The following is a 20,263-nucleotide window of genomic DNA, read 5'->3' on the forward strand; positions in this document are numbered from 1 at the left end:
GGTGGAGAAGAATTGGGTCTCGAAATTTTAATCCTGGATAGCTGATATCAGTAGGAACCAAAATTACCAATGATGCGTAGGTCGATGATGCACAGGTTTTAAACTAGAGAAACTTGGCGCCACACTCTCCGATTGGTCGCGCGGTTGCCCTGTTCCCGGATGCTCTGGACAACGCATGACCGCGAATGCTTTGCCTGCCAGAGATCGCCATGTATCCAAGGCGGCCCGCACGCTCGGTAGTAGCTCGCCAGCCTTCCACTCTGGGGGCCTGGGGGCGAATCCGCCGGGGTTCCGACACGTGCGTTGTAGTTTCATGATAAGATGTACCAGGAACAAACCCGTAAACAGCTGTTAGTTAGGGTGCAGAAAGTCTTTTACAAATTGTACCGGCCCTGAAAAGGATCTTTTCTGTAGCTAGGACATTGTTTACTCATCAGGTGCTGAAACTGGCGGCCCTCTGACGCGACACAAGCTTTGTAACGTCGAACGGTGTTTTGCCGACCTCTTTCAAAGGTTTCTGGCATTGCACTGATGTAAATCGTGGCATGTTCAATCTGATCCATTAATTCCTCTTCGTTTCTAGGTGGCTCGCGTCCGGGTGGGTGAACTAGAACCTTGAAGAATTCCCACAGGAAAAAGTCCGGTGGCGTGAGGTCTGGTGATTGAGGGGGCCATGTCCCCCGAGCACCTCTGCCAATTACCCGGCTGTCGAAGAGGCTGCAACCACATGCGTAGCCGTATGTCCAGAGGAAAACCTTCCAGCAGGTCTGGTAGAGTTTCTTGTAAGAAGTGAATGTAATTTATCCCAGTAAGCCGAGAAGGTAGACGCACTGGCCCAATCAGGATCACCCACAATGTCTGCCCAAATGTTGAGCGAAAATCGTTCCAGGTGTCCGTGAAATTACGTGACGTGAGGATTTCCCCTTGCCCAGTAATGGACGTTTAGAGTGCTGTAAAGGCTATCTCAATGAAAGGTGCACTCCTTGGTAAACAACACAATGATGGGGAAATCCGAATTCCGCGCGACACGTCGCAGAAACCACCGGCAAAACACTAGCCTGTGTTCATAGTCCACCACAGGATTTAGGTCCTGGACAGGGTGGAAATTAAATGGATGTTGACCTTCATCCCTCAAAACTCCCACACTAACCAATGAGTGATGCCCATGTCATGTGTGTGGCATCTTGCTGGGTAATGTTCCTCATACAACCGTCGAGCTTAATGCGCAATACTATTGGCTAGTCCAAAAACAAAAACCATATCTCGTTGTTCTTCGAACGAGCACTGTGCCGCCATGCTTACTGTATGACTAAAGCGCAGGTGACCTGTGTGTGTACTGAAGCAAAGTTTACGTGTGAATGCCTCTGAGCTGAGGTGGGAGAAACAGCAAGACCTATTTGACGCGGGGCGAGTATATAGGCATATCTCGTTGTTCTTCAAACGAGCACTGTGCCGCCATGCTTACTGTATGACTAAAGCGCAGGTGACCTGTGTGTGTACTGAAGCAAAGCTTACATGTGAATGCCTCTGAGCTGAGGTGGGAGAAACAGCAAGACCTATTCGACGCGGGGCGAGTATATAGGCATATCTCGTTGTTCTTCAAACGAGCACTGTGCCACCATGCTTACTGTATGACTAAAGCGCAGGTGACCTGTGTGTGTACTGAAGCAAAGCTTACGTGTGAATGCCTCTGAGCTGAGGTGGGAGAAACAGCAAGACCTATTCGACGCGGGGCGGGTATATAGGCATATCTCGTTGTTCTTCAAACGAGCAAAGTGCCGCCATGCTTACTGTATGACTAAAGCGCAGGTGACCTGTGTGTGTACTGAAGCAAAGCTTACGTGTGAATGCCTCTGAGCTGAGGTGGGAGAAACAGCAAGACCTATTCGACGCAGGGCGAGTATATAAGCATATCTCGTTGTTCTTCAAACGAGCACTGTGCCGCCATGCTTACTGTATGACTAAAGCGCAGGTGACCTGTGTGTGTACTGAAGCAAAGCTTACGTGTGAATGCCTCTGAGCTGAGGTGGGAGAAACAGCAAGACCTATTCGATGCGGGGCGAGTATATAGGCAGCGCTATGGTTGTTGGGTCACACATACAGACGTTCCTCGCCCCGCCACTGTCCCAACGTGATACCCACACTTGTCGAATAGGCCTTGCTGTTTAAAGAAAAATTCACGCCCTCCTTCGCAGTGTGATTCCTCACATACTAGCAGTATAAAACCGTCACAAAATTTTGTGCTGTCCAAATTTCCGACAGTAAATTGGCGTTACAGATTGGCAACCTGATGACACTGTAATCACATGTACGGTAACTACCTGTGTCAGTATGTCGGCGCACTGCTGTACAGTTCATGCAGTGCATAGCGATTTGGATGACGATTATGATGATGATGATGATGATGATGATGATGATGATGATGTTTGGTTTGTGGGGTGCTAAACTGCGCAGTCATCAGCACCTGTACAAAGTCCCAATGTTGACACAGTCCAATTTTTTTTACGCAGTCCAATTAGCCACTGTCACGAATCATGATGATGGTGATGAAATAATGAGGAGAACACAAACACCCAGTCACCAGGCAGAGAAAATCCCCAACCCGGCAATCGAACCTACGGCCCCGTGATCCAGAGGCAGCAACGCTAGCCACTAGACTACGGGCTGCGGACAGTGATTTCGATTAGTGTGCAGCAGGTCGAGGATTCGATTCTGACTCAAGGCGTAGTTATTTTTATTTGCTAAATGTAATCTGCGTACTAATCGTCATGACGCGATCACAGTGGGTCTACTCCAAACCATTTGCACTTACGCACTACAACAACTGAAACTGGGGTACCATCGTTTCCATTGACAAGCTTTTAAGGAAGCATTTTGCACGTCGTGGTGGACGCGAATTGTTTCACACCCCTGCATCTACTTGATTCCAAACCTGTTCTCTGTGTACCCTCCCCAGTAGACCCGTTGATTAGTACCAAATGTTGTTCTTACCACGTTCATTAGAGCCTTATGTCACCAGTAGGGCTAGCAACGTTCTTTGCAAATAATTTCAAACTTGGTTACCATTTGCTTGTTTTATCACCTTGGAACCGCTCGCTAATCATGCCTTTCAATATTGGGTCTGATAAGCGGATGTTGTTTAGTAAGTAATTGGTTCAAATGGCTCTGAGCACTACGGGACTTAACTTCTGTGGTCGTCAGTCCCCTAGAACTTAGAACTACTTCAACGTAACTAACCTAAGGACATCACGCAACACCCAGTCATCACGAACCTGCGACCGGAGTAGCCGCGTGGCTCCGGACTGAAGAGCCTAGAACCGCTCGGCCACCGCGGCCGGCTAACAGAATCTGTAGGAGAGGTGATGCGCGTCCCCCGCTACATCCCATTGCGACTAATGACGTGTTTACACTATATGCGCTCGCTTATCACCAGACGGGGACTGATTTCTAGTGGAGTAACGCGCCCATGACTGAATCGATATGCATTCGTACACATATCATATTTCTCCTTGTGTTATTCCGTAACAGTGATGCACAGGTACAGCATACACAAACGATGAATATGAGGATATGCTTCTGGTCCCTTGTGCACCTGATAACTAGTATGGAGTTGCCACTCATGAATATGCTGCTATATATCCTCCTCGTCAACGTCACACAGATACAAATGTGTTCCGTCGTCTGGAGCTTCGCCGTCGGGAGACAGGTTCTCTCATACCACCATCGCGTGACAGAGGTCGTCCACGGACTCGAGGCCGGCCGCTGTGGTCGAGCGATTCTAGGCGCTTCAGTCTGGAACCGCGCTGCTGCTACGGTCACAGGTTCGAATCCTGCCTCGGGCACGGATGTGTCTGATGTTCTTAGGTTAGTTAGGTTTAAGTAGTTCTAAGTCTAGGGAACTGATGACCTCAGATGTTAAGTCCCATAGTTCTTACAGCCATTTGAACCATTTTGAACAATGGACTCGCCTTACTCCACCTATTGAAGAAGCTGTTATGGATGTCACACACCAAGAACTAAAGCGCATTAAACGTAGCGTTGCAAGGCAGATGCGTATTTCTCAATGCAGGGCCACGTGCTGCACGAGCATCAGCTTATTCCTTTAACGCAACAACTGCATCCTGCACATCGCTGTCTGCGAATCCAATTCTGTGAATGATTTCAGCAACAACGGGAAGCCCACAACGATTTCATTGACAAGTAGAAACATATCCGCTTCGACCCAGAATCGAAGCCTTCACCTCCTGCATGCTAACCCAGAACGCTATCCGGTGCACCAACCCCACAGCACCTCTAGTACACTGAAGCGTCAAAGACACTGCCATAGGCATGCGGACTCAAATACAGAGATATGTAAACAGGCAGAACATGGCGCTGCGGTCGGCAACCCCTTTATAAGACAAAAAGTGTCTGGCGCACTTGTTAGATAGGTTACTGCAGCGACAGTGGCAGGTTATCAAGATTTAAATATTTGAACCTGGTGTTATAGGCGGCGCCTAGCGATGGGACACGGCATCTCCGAGGTATTGATGAAGTGGGGATTTCCCCGTACGACCATTTTAACGAGAATACCGTGATTATCAGGAATCCGGTGAAACATCAAATCTCCGGCATCGCTGCGGCCGGAAAAAGATCCTGCAAGAACGGGACCAACGACGACTGAATATAATCCTTCAACGTGACAGAAGGACAATCCTTCCGCAAATTGCTGCAGATTTCAATGCTGGGCCATCAACAAGTGTCTGAGTGCGAACAGTTCAACGAAACATAATTGATATGGGCTTTCGGAGCCGAAGGATCACTTGTGTACTCTTGATGATTACGCGACACAAAGCTTTACGCCTCGCCTGGACCCGTCAACACCGACATTGGACTGTTGATGACTGCAAATACGTTGCGTCATCGCCTGAGTCTCGTTTCAAATTGTATCGAGCGGATGTACGTGTGTGGGTATGGAGATAATCTCATGAATCCATGAACCCTACAAGTCAGCAGAGGACTGTTCAGGTTGATGGGGCTCTGTAATGGTGTGGGGCGTGGGCAGTTGGAGTGATGTGGGACCCCTGATACGTCTAGATACAACTCTGACAGGTGACACGTACGTACCTGTAAGCATCCTGTCTGATCATCTGCATCATCTATTCATGTCCATTGTGAATTCCGACGGACTTGGGCAATTCTAGCAGGACAATGAGACACCCCTCAGGTCCTGAACTGGTACAGAATGGCTCCAGGAACGCTCTTCTGAATTTAAACACTTCCGTTGGCCACCAAACTCCGCAGACATGAACATTATTGAGCATATGTGGGATGCCTTGCAACGTGCTGTTCAGAAGAGATCTCCACCCTCTCGTCCTCACACGGATTTATGGACAGCCCTGCAGGATTCATGGTGTCAGTTCCCTCCAGCACTACTTCAGACATTAGTCGAGTCCACGCCACGTCGTGTTGCAGTACTTCTGGGTGCTCGTGGGGGCGCTACACGATATTAGGCAGGTGTACCAGTGTCTTTGGCTCTTCAGTGCAACAATACACTATTCACGTGTACCGTAGCCATTATGAAGTTACACTCATACTATGCTGTGCCAAACCAATAAGCACATGTGTGTAGGGTCAGTGCGGCGTGGCGTAAGGTCGGTTTGTTCCCGTATACCGCACTTCTCTCTTCGGCTGACCATGTGCTAAGAGTCCCTAGCCGGAGCTCACCTCATCCAGTCTCTCCTTATGAGTATTCGTTCAGGGACGTTCTGAAAAATTCACGGATTGTTTACAAATGATTGGAGATTTGTAAATTAGTGGTAAGGTCTTATGGGATCAAACTGTTGAGGCCATCTGTCCCTAAGCCTACACACTACTTAATCTAACTTAAACTAACTTACACTATGGACTTAGAACTACTGATGGCCTTGGGAGAGCCAGTCCTGACAAAACTCTACCATCTGGTGAGCAAGATGTATGAGACAGGTGAAATACCCTCAGACTTCAAGAAGTATATAATAATTCCAATCCCAAAGAAAGCAGGTGCTGACAGATGTGAAAATTACCGAACTATCAGTTTAATATGTCACAGCTGCAAAATACTAACACGAATTCTTTACAGACGAATGGAAAAACTGGTAGAAGCCGACCTCGGCGAAGATCAATTTGGGTTCCGCAGAAATATTGGAACACGTGAGGCAATATTTATCCTACAACTTATCTTAGAAAATAGATTAAGGAAAGGCAAACCTACGTTTCTAGCATTTGTAGACTTAGAGAAAGCTTTTGACAATGTTGACTGGAATACTCTCTTTCAAATTCTAAAGGTGGCAGGGGTGAAATACAGGGAGAGAAGGGCTATTTACAATTTGTACAGAAACCAGATGGCAGTTATAAGAGTCGAGGGGTATGAAAGGGAAGCACTGGTTGGGAAGGGAGTGAGACAGGGTTGTAGCCTATCCCCGATGTTATTCAATCTGTATATTGAGCAAGCAGTAAAGGAAACAAAAGAAAAAATCGGAGTAGGTATTAAAATCCATGGAGAAGAAATAAAAACTTTGAGGTTGTAATTCTGTCAGAGACAGCAAAGGACTTGGAAGAGCAGTTGAACGGAATGGACAGTGTCTTGAAAGGAGGATATAAGATGAACATCAACAAAAGCAAAACGAGGATAATGGAATGTAGTCGAATTAAATCGGGTGATGCTGAGGGAATTAGATTAGGAAATGAGACACTTAAAGTAGTAAAGGAGTTTTGCTATTTGGGGAGCAAAATAACTGATGATGGCCGAAGTTCAGAAGATATAAAATGTAGACAGGCAATGGCAAGGAAAGCGTTTCTGAAGAAGAGAAATTTGTTAACATCGAGTATAGATTTAAGTGTCAGGAAATCGTTTCTGAAAGTATTTGTATGGAGTGTAGCCACGTATGGAAGTGAAACGTGGACGATAAATAGTTTGGACAAGAAGAGAATAGAAGCTTTCGAAATGTGGTGCTACAGAAGAATGCTGAAGATTAGATGGGTAGATCACATAACTAATGATGAGGTATTGAATAGAATTGGGGAGAAGAGGAGTTTGTGGCACAACTTGACAAGAAGAAGGGACTAGTTGGTAGGATATGTTGTGAGGCATCAAGGGATCACCAATTTAGCATTAGAGGGCAGCGTGGAGGGTAAAAATCGTAGAGGGAGAGCAAGAGATAAACACACTAAGCAGATTCAGCAGGATGTAGGTTCCAGTAAGTACTGGGAGATGAAGAAGCTTGCACAGGATAGGTTAGCATGGAGAGCTACATCAAACCAGTCCAGGACTGAAGACCACAACAAGAACAACACTATGGACAACACACACACCCATGTTTGAGGGAGGACTCGAATGTCCGACGTGGGGAGCCGCACAGACCGTGACAAGGTGCCCACGACCGCACGCCTACCCCGTGCGGCTACAAATGAGTCATCAGTTTTGACGTCTTATTGCTTCAGAAGGAGTGAGCAGTATTGAAGGATATAGCAGGAATGCTTATTTGAAGCAAAGACCTTCATTGGACATATGCCCTATTCCGAGTTGTACCCTAGACAGAACACATTGAATGTGCATTTGTTTTTGGGCTAATGGTGCGCATGCATGTGTCTTACCCACCGAACTTCTTTGATCTTTTATTCTAGCTCAACCTAACGCATTGCTTTCAACCTTACACGAGCCCTTCGAATGCGCAGTTGTCCAAGCTGTCTTTTGAGCGAATTAGTTCGTCGGAGTGAGAGTGTTTTGGAGCGAAGCATTTGTTACTAGTGGTTGTACACTATGCTGGTTAAAATGTCACACATCTAGATTAATGAAGAATATGGAGATACGGCTTCTGCTGCTGTTGAAGAAAACCATCGGTGCTTTTCGATATGTCGAATTCCTGGCCGTACAGTAGCCTCACCAGAATTTTCAACACATCGTGTGACAGAGGTATTCTTGCAAGTTCCCATTTTGCTTCTGAGCGTGCAGTTCAACAACGCGCGCACGGACAGCGACACATTTAATGCAATGGACAGCGTTGTCCTACTACTAGCACGCAACGGCTTCCTGCACGTATCCGTGTCCAGCGAATATGTGTATGGCGAACACTCCATGCAGAAAACTTGTCTCCTATTCACGTACAGTGAGTCCATAATCTTCGTATTGGGGACAGTACTGTGGTGTCACCGCCAGACACCACACTTGCTAGGTGGTAGCCTTTAAATCGGCCGCGGTCCGTTAGTATACGTCGGACCCGCGTGTTGCCACTATCAGTGATTGCAGACCGAGCGCCGCCACACGGCAGGTCTAGAGAGACTTACTAGCACTCGCCCCAATTGTACAGCCGACTTTGCTAGCGATGGTTCACTGACAAATTACGCTCTCATTTGCCGAGACGATAGTTAGCATAGCCTTCAGCTACGTCTTTTGCTACGACCTAGCAAAGCGCCATTACCAGTTACTATTGATGCTGTAAAACATGTACCGTCAAGAGCGATGTTCACCATTTACGGATTAAAGTTAAGTATTCCAACAGCTACGTCCTTTTTTGCTAAAGTCTAACTTTCTTGTCCTGTTCCAGACCTCACGCCAGCCTGCGTGAGCTAAAACGCGTGCCTTTCGGCTTCCTCTCATAGTGGGTTGGCTCTCTTGCCAATCCACAACAAGTACCACAAGACTAGAATTATGTCACAGGTTAAATGAAAATCGTCATTTCCTTCCATTAATACAATTCACTGATGAAGCCACGTTTACACGGAACTGAATCAATAACGCAAGTAATCGATGGTCGCAGGAAAAACTTCACACTCCAATGGAAATGAGTTACCAGTTTCGTTAGTCGATCAATGTTTGGAGCAGCATGATCGGTAACATGCTGATAGGTCCAGTCATTTTAGGAGAGCGACTGATGGGACAGAATTACTTTCATTTTTCGGAAAATTCGTTCGTTGAATATCCTGACGGTGTTGCAGTGCATTTCCAGCATGACGGAACCTCTTCATAGGTCACCAGCCCCACGTGCCCTAATCTCTGGATTGGTAGTCGTAGTCCAGGTAACTGGCCACCAAGATCAGCAGACTTTACTCCGTTTGATGTTTGTTTATGGGGGTGGTTGTAGTCTGAGATGTAGAAACGAAAGGTGAATACGCGAACGTGCAGAGTCACTCAGACAAGCAAGACAACGTGCTCTTCCAAAAGTGAGCAAATTCGCTGAAGCTGTCTATAGGATACCCTAACATATGTTGTGAATTGTACGATAGCTGCAATGTGACGTGTACCAGAATGCTTAGAGGTGAATGTTTTCAAAATATCATTTCCCAACTGATACTTTGTAAAACGCATACTGTAATGTTCACTAACTGCCGTACCGAGCGGGGTGGCGCAGTGGTTAGCACACTGGGCTCGCATTCGGGAGGACGACGGTTCAATCCCGCGTCCCGCCATCCTGATTTAGGTTTTCTGTGATTTCCCTAGATTACCCCAGGCAAATGCCGGGATGGTTCCTTTGAAAGGGCACGGCCGTCTTCCTTCCCCGTCCTTCCCTAATCCGATGAGACCGATGACCTCGCTGTCTGGTCTCCTCCCCCACAACAAATCAAACTAACTGCCGTACATGTGAACATGTGTAAATCTGACAATGTACTGGTAATACGGAAATCAATAATTATGTACATTAAATGTATTCAGTCTCAGAAACCATTCGGAATAGGGTATATGTCCATATGAAGTGTTTTGTTTCAAATAGTCGTTCCTGCCATACCCCAAATCATGATGATGTGATGCATTTGGCCCTATCCCTGTATATAAGCAACTCAAAGTTCAAAGGTTAGTTTTCCTTCATACTGGCTACAAAATTCGTTGTAACAATCTGCAAAAACAGCTTTCGGGCTCACAAGAGACATATATAACAAAAAATTCATTATGTAGACACCGAACTGAGACTCTTCAACACTGTCACCGAACCATAGCATCTCTACGGAGCTAAGACAGTCTAAATAAAAAGAGAGACATTGAAGAAATCTAAAACAGACAATATAAATTAATATGGAGAATTTTAGGTCGAAATTTTATTGAAGAAGGAACGTAAAGACTAAGAGCAAGTAAAGAAATAGAAAAATACATTAACATGTTTTCGAGGATGAAAAACAATAGGTTAAAATTCTAAAAGAAGGAAACAAATCAGATTAACTAGATAGGGTTCGGAATGCTACGAAACTCATGGGTCGGTGCTGTAAGAGACGACCTGGAGTAAGTAGGAATAACACAACTCGATATACTAGACAGCAAAATTCTTAGGCACAGAATTCATCAGCCGAAACATTCGAATACGTTCGTGTTTATTAAATAGAATCTTCCGACTGAAAAGTGGGGTACCAGCTTCCTAATTCCGCCTTCTTCAGCACCTTTAGAAAACTTCCCAAAAATTTTGCCACGCAGAAACATATTTGCGATCCTTTTATCATGCAACCCACATCTTACTCTCACAAGTTCATCTAACTGTAACTGTTAAACCCACTAGTCCATCGCTGCAGGTCGCCCATACCCATCCACTAGCACTTGCTCATTTCCATTCACTCACTCAGCCCAGCTCACTATCATTACCTCTTTGTGTCTCTCTGTCACTGTCCCCTGTCTCACAGCCTCAGTCTCCTCCCTTCTGTCCAAGTACTACTGTCTGCTCTCACTGTAACCGTCTTCCTCTTACTGTTACTATCTCATTCATCCCTTTCCACTGCTGCTGTCTCTTCTTATTGTCACTATCTCTCTCTTCCTCGTTTTCATTGTCATATACTCTGTCTCTCGCTATCACTGTCTCTCACCCAGTTCAATTTCCGCTTGCACTTTCTCTTTATTCCTGCGTCCCTCTCCTTGCATTGTCTGCTTCACTCTTTTCCCAGCACTGTTCTGCACTGTCAAATATGTCCCACTGCCACTGTGTCCCTCTCTTTCTCTCACACTATCACTTCTTCTTTCGCTCTTTCTATACTATAACCACTTTCTACTATCTTCCAGTATTTATAACTTTTCCACCTCTTTCCCACAGCCGCTGTCTCCCTCTCTCTCATCATAGAAAGCTCCAATATGAACAAACGAGGTGCGACATTAAAGTAATGAGACTGACGTGAAAAAATGTTGCTTACTGTTTTATTCAAGTTTAGTGTTGTCTCCTTCAAAGTAGCTCCCTTCTGATTGCACACACTTTTCCAGCGATTCTGCCATTGATGGTAACATTTCTGGAACTCATCTTCTGTAATATCCTCCAAGACCCTCGTCACAGCTTTTTGGACATCTTGCGTTGTTTGAAAATGGTGTCCCTTGACCGCCGTTTTGACTCTTGGAAACAGAAAAAAGTCGCATTGAGCGATATCCATTGAATAAGGTGGCGTAACAGATCGGCTGCCACATTTTTCCGTGTTTCTCACTGTTGTGGTGTGAGATTTTTGGGGACCATTTTTGCTCAAATCTTTCTCATTCCAGGATCTTCAGTTATTATTAGACGAACCATTTCTCAATTGATGTTCAGTTCTTCTGAAACCATTTTCACGGATAATCTTCGATCAGATCGTACGAGTTCACGCACCCTGGCCAAGTTGACATCCGTCCATGAGGTTGATGGTCGTCCACTGCGGTCTTCATCTTCAACATTCGTTCTGCCTTCACTAAAGATGTTACGCCAACGAAAAACTTGAGCTTTTGGCATAACCTCTCCAAAATCCTTCCAAAGCTTACCGTAAGGAGCCGTCGCGTTTTCACCCAATATAACGCATAAAGAAATGGTATACCGTTGCGCAATATTATGCGGTTCCATTTCCGTGACGAGAGACACAAACACGTGCTAACTTATTACAGCACAACTCACAACTGAGCAGTCGCATCGATGTGCCGCTTGGACTAGAAGCAGCTTATAGAACAAGGTCAAAGATATTGTGCCTATGCAAGCCCGCAGGGTTGCCACATCTTGTAAAGAAAATCAGTCTCATTACTTTATTGTCACACCTCATATGTCAAAAAGTTTGGGGAAATAGAAGATAGAATGAAGCGGCTCATAAGTAACTTTTTGCTATTTTGTCAAAAACTGATATTTTGACCACATGGTTTTGTACAATATATAGGTTGACTCTTACACAGAAGATTACAGAAACCAGCCACTTTTTACAGTGGTCACATGATCATTCTCACACCCGTAGATGAGGTTCTTGACATCTGCGCAGCACTGACGGCCGCCAGGTTCGTCGTATTGTAAGGGCAGCAGTGGCAGATTGTACAGCTTTCATAGCACATATAAGAGGGCTTGTGAGCCCAGACGAGTCATCACGAACTGCTGCGAACAGGTTATCAGCGATGGGACTATCGGCATGCACAACTCTAGCCTGTCTCTCATTCACGCCACAGCGTCGACGTGCACGGCTCGACTGGTGCTGTCAGAGGATCATCAAGGAAGATGGAATGGCGCGCAGTGGTCTTCAGCGATGAAAGCAGATTCTTCGTGCATGCAGGTGATGGTTTTTTGCTTGTACGACGTAGACTTGGTGAGCGGTGTGTCACAGAGTGCATTCATCCAAGACACAATGGCGATGAGCTACAACATTGGTTCAGCTTCTGTGTGTCTGGCGTGGGGACATGTTGTGTACATAGTTCCGCGTACACAATTTTCCCACTAGAGCGCGCCCCGCTAAGCACAACAGCACAGGCGCAGCACTCATCCGTGTCCGCACTACGAGATGGCGCTGCCATAGAGACGGACGAAATTCTACTTCCACCGATCCGCGTATTAATATGTAACGCAGCCAATGAGATTGCTGCTGACGTAGAACCTTTTCTCCTCACGGATCACACTCACGCAATCATACCTGAACGCGCGAGGTATTATAACGAGTGTACAGACCTCCGATTAGTCAGTCTGCATTAGTCTGCATCAGTCTGTACAAGTTCTACATTTGTCTGTATCAGTCTATAGTCAAGTTTGAGTCTGCGCCTAATAAGATTACCATATTCCTGTACATAGCCACGAAGATAAATATATAGACACTTTTGTCAAGTATCAGAGATATATGTGGGAATAAGATTGACGTACCAATACCAAAGGAACTTCAGATTGTCAATTGTAAATAGCACCCAGAACCAAGTTAAGTAATTTTTATGCTTGTTATTATTTTAATAAATGTGTGTGAAAATTAATCAAGTTCTGTTTAAAGTTGGTCACTGACAATCTGCTACTCTAAGCGTGCAGGTAGCATTTCTATCGTCTGACCTAACGGCAGAAGATAAACACGCCACGATAAGACCACGAGACATATTGCTGACACTAGCCTACTTCGTTAGAGCGACAGGACAAATAATCCGATGGTGTGTGTACTGAAGGTCTTACAGGACGCACACTACAGGACGCTAACCAGCCCTTTGCACATGCAGAACGCAACAGGAAGCTAATGTGTTGTTCCAAGAGGATAATGCTTGCCTATGCACTGCCCGTGAAACTCAACGTGCTCCGCAAGTCATGCAGCAATTTCTCTGGCCACAACGATTTCTGTTTGTCCCCAGTAGTGCAGGTATGGCATATGATGGGACGAGAAGCGATTCGTGTAACTCGTCAACCAACATCGCTTACAGAACTACATGAACAGGTCAAGCAGGCGTGGGATAACGTATGCCAGGCCTATATGCGCCGTCTGTACGATTGACTGGAAGCCATTGTCAGTACCTGGATTGCCGGTCGTGAAGGCTGCACCACGCACTAATGTGGATGTTCCAGCGTTGGTCGAAATCTGGACAGCTTGTGCTATTGATCTGTAAATGTAATCATTTCATGTAACCCATATGCGTTGTGGCAACAATAAATCTTGAGAGTTTTTTGATTTTTCTATTTTCTATAGAAATACTTTCAAAGAATAATACTTTTTCCGCATTTAGACAGACTTTGACACCAATCCTAAGATCTGTGACAACCAGTCCGGAGTCAGGATAGGTTGACACAAAAATTACTCCGAAAAAACTTTTCATGAAATATGTTGCCACACATTCAAATTTTTAGGACGTTATTGTCAAGGATACATATTACGAGAAACGCTAATGATAGAAAGTGAAATTCTGGATGATGCCTCCTCAAAAATTAAAAATCATACACTACTCGCCGTTAAAATTGCTGCACCACGAAGAAATGCAGATGATAAACGGGTATTCATTGGACAAATATATTATACTAGAACTGACATATGTTTAAATTTTCACGCAATTTGGGTGCATAGATTCTGAGAAATCAGTACCCACAACAACCACCTCTGGCCGCAATAACGGCCTTGATACGCCTGGGCATTGAGTCAAACAGAGCTTGGATGGCGTGTACAGGTACAGCTGCCCATGCAGCTTCAACATGATACCACAGTTGATCAAGAGCAGTGACTGGCGTATTGTGACGAGCCAGCTGCTCGGCCACCATTGACCAGACGTTTTCAGTTGGTGAGAGATCGGGAGAATGTGCTGGCCAGGGCAGCAGCCGAACATTTTCTGTGTCCAGAAAGGCCCGTACAGGACCTGCAACATGCGGTCGTGCATTATCCTGCTGAAATGTAGGGTTTCGCAAGGATCGAATGAAAGGTACAGCCACGGGTCGTAACACATCTGAAATGTAACGTCCACTGTTCAAAGTGCCGTCAATGCGAACAGTAGGTGACCGGGACGTGTAACCAATGGCACCCCATACCATCACGCCGGGTGATACGCCAGTATGGCGAGGACGAATACACGCTTCTAATGTGCGTTCACCGCGATGTCGCCAAACACGGATGCGACCATCATGATGCTGTAAACAGAACCTGGATTCATGCGAAAAAATGAGGCTTTGCCATTCGTGCACCCAGGTTCGTCGTTGAGTACACCATCGCAGTTTCAAGGGTCTCCGAGCTGATAGTCCATGCTGCTGCAAACGTCATCAATCTGTTCGTGCAGATGGTTGTTGTCTTGCAAACGTCTCCATCTGTTGACTCAGGGATCGAGACGTGCCTGCACGATCCGTTACACCCATCCGGATAAGACGACTGTCATCTCGACTGCTAGTGATACGAGGCCGTTGGGATCTGGCACGGCGTTCCGTATTACTCTCCTGAACCCACCGATTCCATATTCGGCAGTCATTGGATCTCGACCAACGCGAGCAGCAATGTCGCGATACGATAAACCGCAGTCGCGATAGGCTACAATCCGACCTTTATCAAAGTCGGAAACGTGATGGTACGCATTTCTCCTCCTTACACGAGGCATCACAACAACGTTTCACCAGACAACGCCGGTCAACTTCTGTTTGTGTATGAGAAATCGGTTGGAAACTTTCCTGATATCAGCACGTTGTAGGTGTCGCCACCGGCACCAACCTTGTATGAATGCTCTGAAAAGCTAATCATTTGTATGTCACAGCATCTTCTTCCTGTCGTTTAAATTTCGCGTCTGTGGCACGTCATCTTCGTGGTGTAGCAATTATAATGGCCAGTAGTGTATAAACTGAGCACAAACTGTCCTGGGTCTCCTTCCCCCCCCCCCAAAAAAAAGAAAAAGAACTGGAGAATCTTAGGGTGAGGTGGTGAAATATACAATGGCAGACTCATGTAGCCCAGTGAGAATTTAATGAGGAGCTCAGCACGGAGAGCACGAATCCAGAAGACAGTGCGAGGATCGACATGGCCGCCGGCTGGGACGCGGCAGCCCGACGACCAGGCTCCGTCGCCGCTGGGGGGTTGATGACCGCCATGATCCAATCACGGTAGTAGCCCAGGAACAGGTGTATGTTGTACACCGCCGGAGCCCCACAGTAGTCGATGGTGCAGTTCCTGTACTTGACAGCAACCACCAAGCCGACCTGGACTCGCACGTTGTTGCAGAAGATGGGGCCTCCAGAGTCGCCGAAACACACCGACTTTTGTTTGACGTCAAATGTGCATAGACCGTTCTGTGGGTTAGAAAGAAGACACGCTTGTAAGGTTCATACGTGCGACTGTCTGTTGCAGGTCACAGACTATTCACAGAAGTCACATGTACTCTGTCTGAAAAAAAAAGAAACAACACTTTATTAACATGAGTTCGGCCTTAAGCCATTAACACGTACAACAATGCTGAGCACAACTAGATTTTGTTAAGTGAGGTCAACGTCAAAATCTATTGAACTGGGTGTCCCAGTGTACAGGTAAGTATGAAACCACAGAAATGTGTGGTAGCAAACGTGTTTTCCAGCCATAAACCATTGAGCCACAGAATGAACATCAATACATTAGCTCCATGAACACGGTCTGAAAATAACATTGAGTATATACTCAACATTGTTGTATTTGATAATGGCTTAGGACCGAAATCATGGCAGTAATATAAAATGAAGTGCCAGAAATATCATTCTAGTATTATTGCATGACTGTGGCCCAAAAATATGAAAAGAAATGCTCGACTGAGAGTGTAACTTTGTACATACCGGGTGCTCGGTAATTCCCATTACAAACTTCTAAGACTTGTAGAAGGGAGTGAGCGCACATTATGAATAGGAACTCATGTCTGGAAACATACTGTTTCTGAGGAACTGAATTAGGCGTGGCACAGTACACTTGTTGGGTAACAATTCGAAAGGAAGTATAATGAACGTTACATGTTACATAACTGCAAAACAAAAGTGACACAGCATACTGTACGTACACGTCAGTACTGATGCATTACAACAGCAGCTCGATGGGTCACCACCAACGTTATTACAGACATTGTACCCTCGAAGGATGTACTGGTACACACTCTCCATCCCACCTGGGGGTCTCTTCAGCAGCTGGAACTGATACCACCAGCTGTTCCTCTGTCTCTACAGGAGTCTCATAAATAAGTCCGCAGCTCGTGGTCTTGCGGTAGCGTTGTCGCTTCTTGTGCATGGGGTCCCGGGTTCGATTCCCGGCGGGGGTCAGGGATTTTCTCTACCTCGTGATAACTGGGTGTTGTGTGTTCCTCATCATCATTGACTTGCAAGTCGCCGAAGTCGCGTCACCTAAAAAGGACTTGCAATACGGCGGCCGAACATCCCCGCAAGGGGCCTCCCGGCCAACAATGCCATACGATCATTTCATAAATAAAATTTCACATATGACGTTAAGTGACATGAGGTGACCATCTGATATATTTTATTTTATTTATTTATTTATTTAACCTGGCAAGATTAGGGCCATCAGGCCCTCTCTTACATCTAACCTGACATTCTACTTATTTTACATTCATATGTTTTAGTAGGCATATTAAACTACATTTAGTACAGAAAGTGAAATAAACAATTACAAAGGCACACCTGGAAAAATACATACATATAGAGTTTATATTCGTAGATCATAAGTACTGTTACAATTAGACATTATTGAAGAGACAGATTTTAGATAGGAGTGCTGGCAGCAGGGAGTGTGAGGGAGACTGATGGTGAAGGGAGGAGAAGGATAGAGAGACATGATGAAACTTAATTAAGGAAATATAAAAGAAAAGAAGATTGCGTGGCTAATAAAGATAGATGAAGGCATCTCAGGAGCAAGATAGGAGACGCCAGCTTTGCTATTTGACAGATGAGAGGATTGGCCTTGTACATTAATTTTATGGAGAACGTTATGAGGATGATAGTAGGAAATGCTTCAACTTCTTCTTAAAAGCAGCAGGAGATTGAATTTTGCGCAAGGTAAGGGGCAGTTTGTTCCAGAGACGGACAGCGGCAAATGAGAAGGAGTTTGCAAAAGTTTTTGTTTTGTGAGTGGGCACAGTTAGGATACCAAATAAGAGTGACCTCGTGTTTCGATTATGGTGGCATGACAGGTTTTTAATCTCTGAAGCAAGGTACTGGGGTGCTTGCGCGACGAGGAGTCGGTGAAGTAGACACAGAGTGTGGTAGTCACGCAATTTGTCCGGCCGCAGCCACCTTAGCTTGGAGTATGAAGCACTAACATGATCATATCGGCGAATGTTACAGGTGTAACGCACACAGGCATTCATGGTTAGTTCTAGCCGTCTTCTGTTTTCACTACTCATTCCTTGTTGAATTACATCACATAGAGCATAGAGACAAGCAGACGTCTTTCGGCACACTGCGACTGTATTCTCCGCCCAGTTGAGATGCTCATCCAAAGTTACACCCAAGTTCTTAACTGTTTTCTGATATGGTATTGGAGTACCGTCGAGCGGAATAGGAGGTAGCCGTTCGCGGAAATCTGAACTTATTAATTTTTGATGGGCTATTAAGATTACTTGCGTCTTTTTTGCATTTAGTGTAAGCCCCAGGCTTTTCGCCCATGTCACTACCGAAGACAGATCATCATTCATCTGAGCGATTGCAGTGTTTACATCTTCAGGTCTGACGCTTAGGTAGAGCTGGAGGTCGTCGGCATAGAAATGATATTTACAGGACAGAACCAAGGAAATATCGTCGACATATAAAGAAAACGAAAGTGGTCCTAAGACTGATCCTTGTGGCACTCCCGAGAAAACATGTTTCCAGGAAGATTTTTCATTTACCCAGACAACACATTGCTGTCTGTCTTGTAAGTAGCTTTCAAACCATCTCATTGCACTATCTGAGAAATTAAGCTGTTGCATTTTTCTGAGCAATATGTCAAAGTTAACAGTGTCAAAAGCATTGCTGAAGTCCAGTAGCGTCAATATAGTATGCGTCATCCTGACTGTCCTATTACATACTACGAGAAGCAACTCCGAGACCTTTGCCTTTCAATCAACAGACGTAGATGAGTTCCACATATGATTTGAAACCATCATGGAACCGAAACTGTATATGGGTTCCTACTCAAAACGTTATGTAATCACTCCCACCTACAAGTTCTAGAAGGCTTGCAACGAGAAATTCTGAACGCTTTGTATACATATTATAGTGGCAACTTCTGTGACCGAATGTAACAGCAGCACCAAATGTAGTGGGAAGAGGTAGAAGGCACCGTATTAAAACTCGACAAGGTTTCCAAGTGCTTTATTGTTTCCAGCTACAGTGCCGCGTTCCCATCGGTCTGCGTCACCTAGTCCTACTATGCTGAGGACGCCATTCTGCTTTCTGCGAAACGGCTTGGCGCGGAATGGCTGCCTCAGCAACCTGTGCGTGCACTGCTGTGTGTAGGCCGTTCGTTAGAATGCGCTGATAGTCGACTCAGCAGTCTCTGCCACTGCTGCCTCGGGTGCTCGCTAGGAGCCGCAGGTGGCCCGCTGCATGCTTCTTCGCGACAACAAGCGCCCGTGATCCGACGTCCGAATCTGCGGTCCCCGCCCTGGATGTCTCCGGTGTGTGTTGGGAGCCAACAAGTCTGCCCGTGGTACCGAGCCGTGGTGTGGCCTGTCGCTGGCTGGCTACGGACCCCGCTTAGGCCTCAGAGGGTCGAACCAGTGGCCCGCCATGGACTGGAATGTGGAACCCCATCTGCTGCTGCGTGTAGCCGGTGGTGTGACACGCCCCGCCATCCAGGACAGCTGTCACACTCTCTCGTTAGAAAACCCGCACCTATTTATACAGGTTGAGCCACCTAACATTACCGCTGGATATATTTCGTAAACCACATCAAATACTAACGAATCGATTCCACAGACCGAACGTGAGGAGAGGGGCTAGTGTAATTGGTTAATACAAACCATAAAAAAATGCACCGAAGTATGTTTTTTAACACAAGCCTACGTTTTTTTAAATGGAACCCCGTTAGTTTTGTTAGCACATCTGAACATATAAACAAATACGTAATCAGTGCCGTTTGTTGCATTGTAAAATGTTAATTACATCCGGAGATATTGTAACCTAAAGTTGACGCTTGAGTACCACTCCTCCGCTGTTCGATCGTGTGTATCGGAGAGCACCGAATTACGTAGGGATCCTAAGAGAACGGTGATGGACCTTAGGTACAGAAGAGACTGGAACAGCGCATTACGTCCACATGCTAACACCTTTTTATTGGTCTTTTTCACTGACGCACATGTACATTACCATGAGGGGTGAGGTACACGTACACACGTGGTTTCCGTTTTCAATTACGGAGTGGAATAGAGTGTGTCCCGACATATCAGGCCAACAGATGTTCAATGTGGTGGCCATCATTTGCTGCACACAATTGCAATCTCTGGTGTAATGAATGTCGTACACGCCGCATTACATCTGGTGTAATGTAGCCGCAGGCTGCCACAATACGTTGTTTCATATTCTCTGGGGTTGTAGGCACATCACGGTACACATTCTCCTTTAACGTACCCCACAGAAAGAAGTCCACAGGTGTAAGATCAGGAGAACGGGCTGGCCAA

At 45.8% G+C, this 20,263-nt stretch overlaps 1 protein-coding gene across 1 annotated transcript in view; it reads right to left on the bottom strand.

Annotated features, from left to right (window-relative positions):
* Positions 1-15,578: 15,578 nt before the first annotated feature.
* Positions 15,579-20,263, bottom strand: part of LOC124716824 (collagenase-like) — a 57,455-nt gene continuing 52,770 nt past the window's right edge. Inside the window, exon 4 of the mRNA XM_047243377.1 lies at positions 15,579-15,923. Coding sequence (XP_047099333.1) covers positions 15,579-15,923 — 345 coding nt within the window. The remainder of the gene's footprint in view (positions 15,924-20,263) is intronic.

The sequence above is a fragment of the Schistocerca piceifrons genome, chromosome 9, assembly GCF_021461385.2.
Source record: "Schistocerca piceifrons isolate TAMUIC-IGC-003096 chromosome 9, iqSchPice1.1, whole genome shotgun sequence".
In the NCBI taxonomy this organism is placed as follows: Eukaryota; Metazoa; Arthropoda; class Insecta; order Orthoptera; family Acrididae; genus Schistocerca; species Schistocerca piceifrons.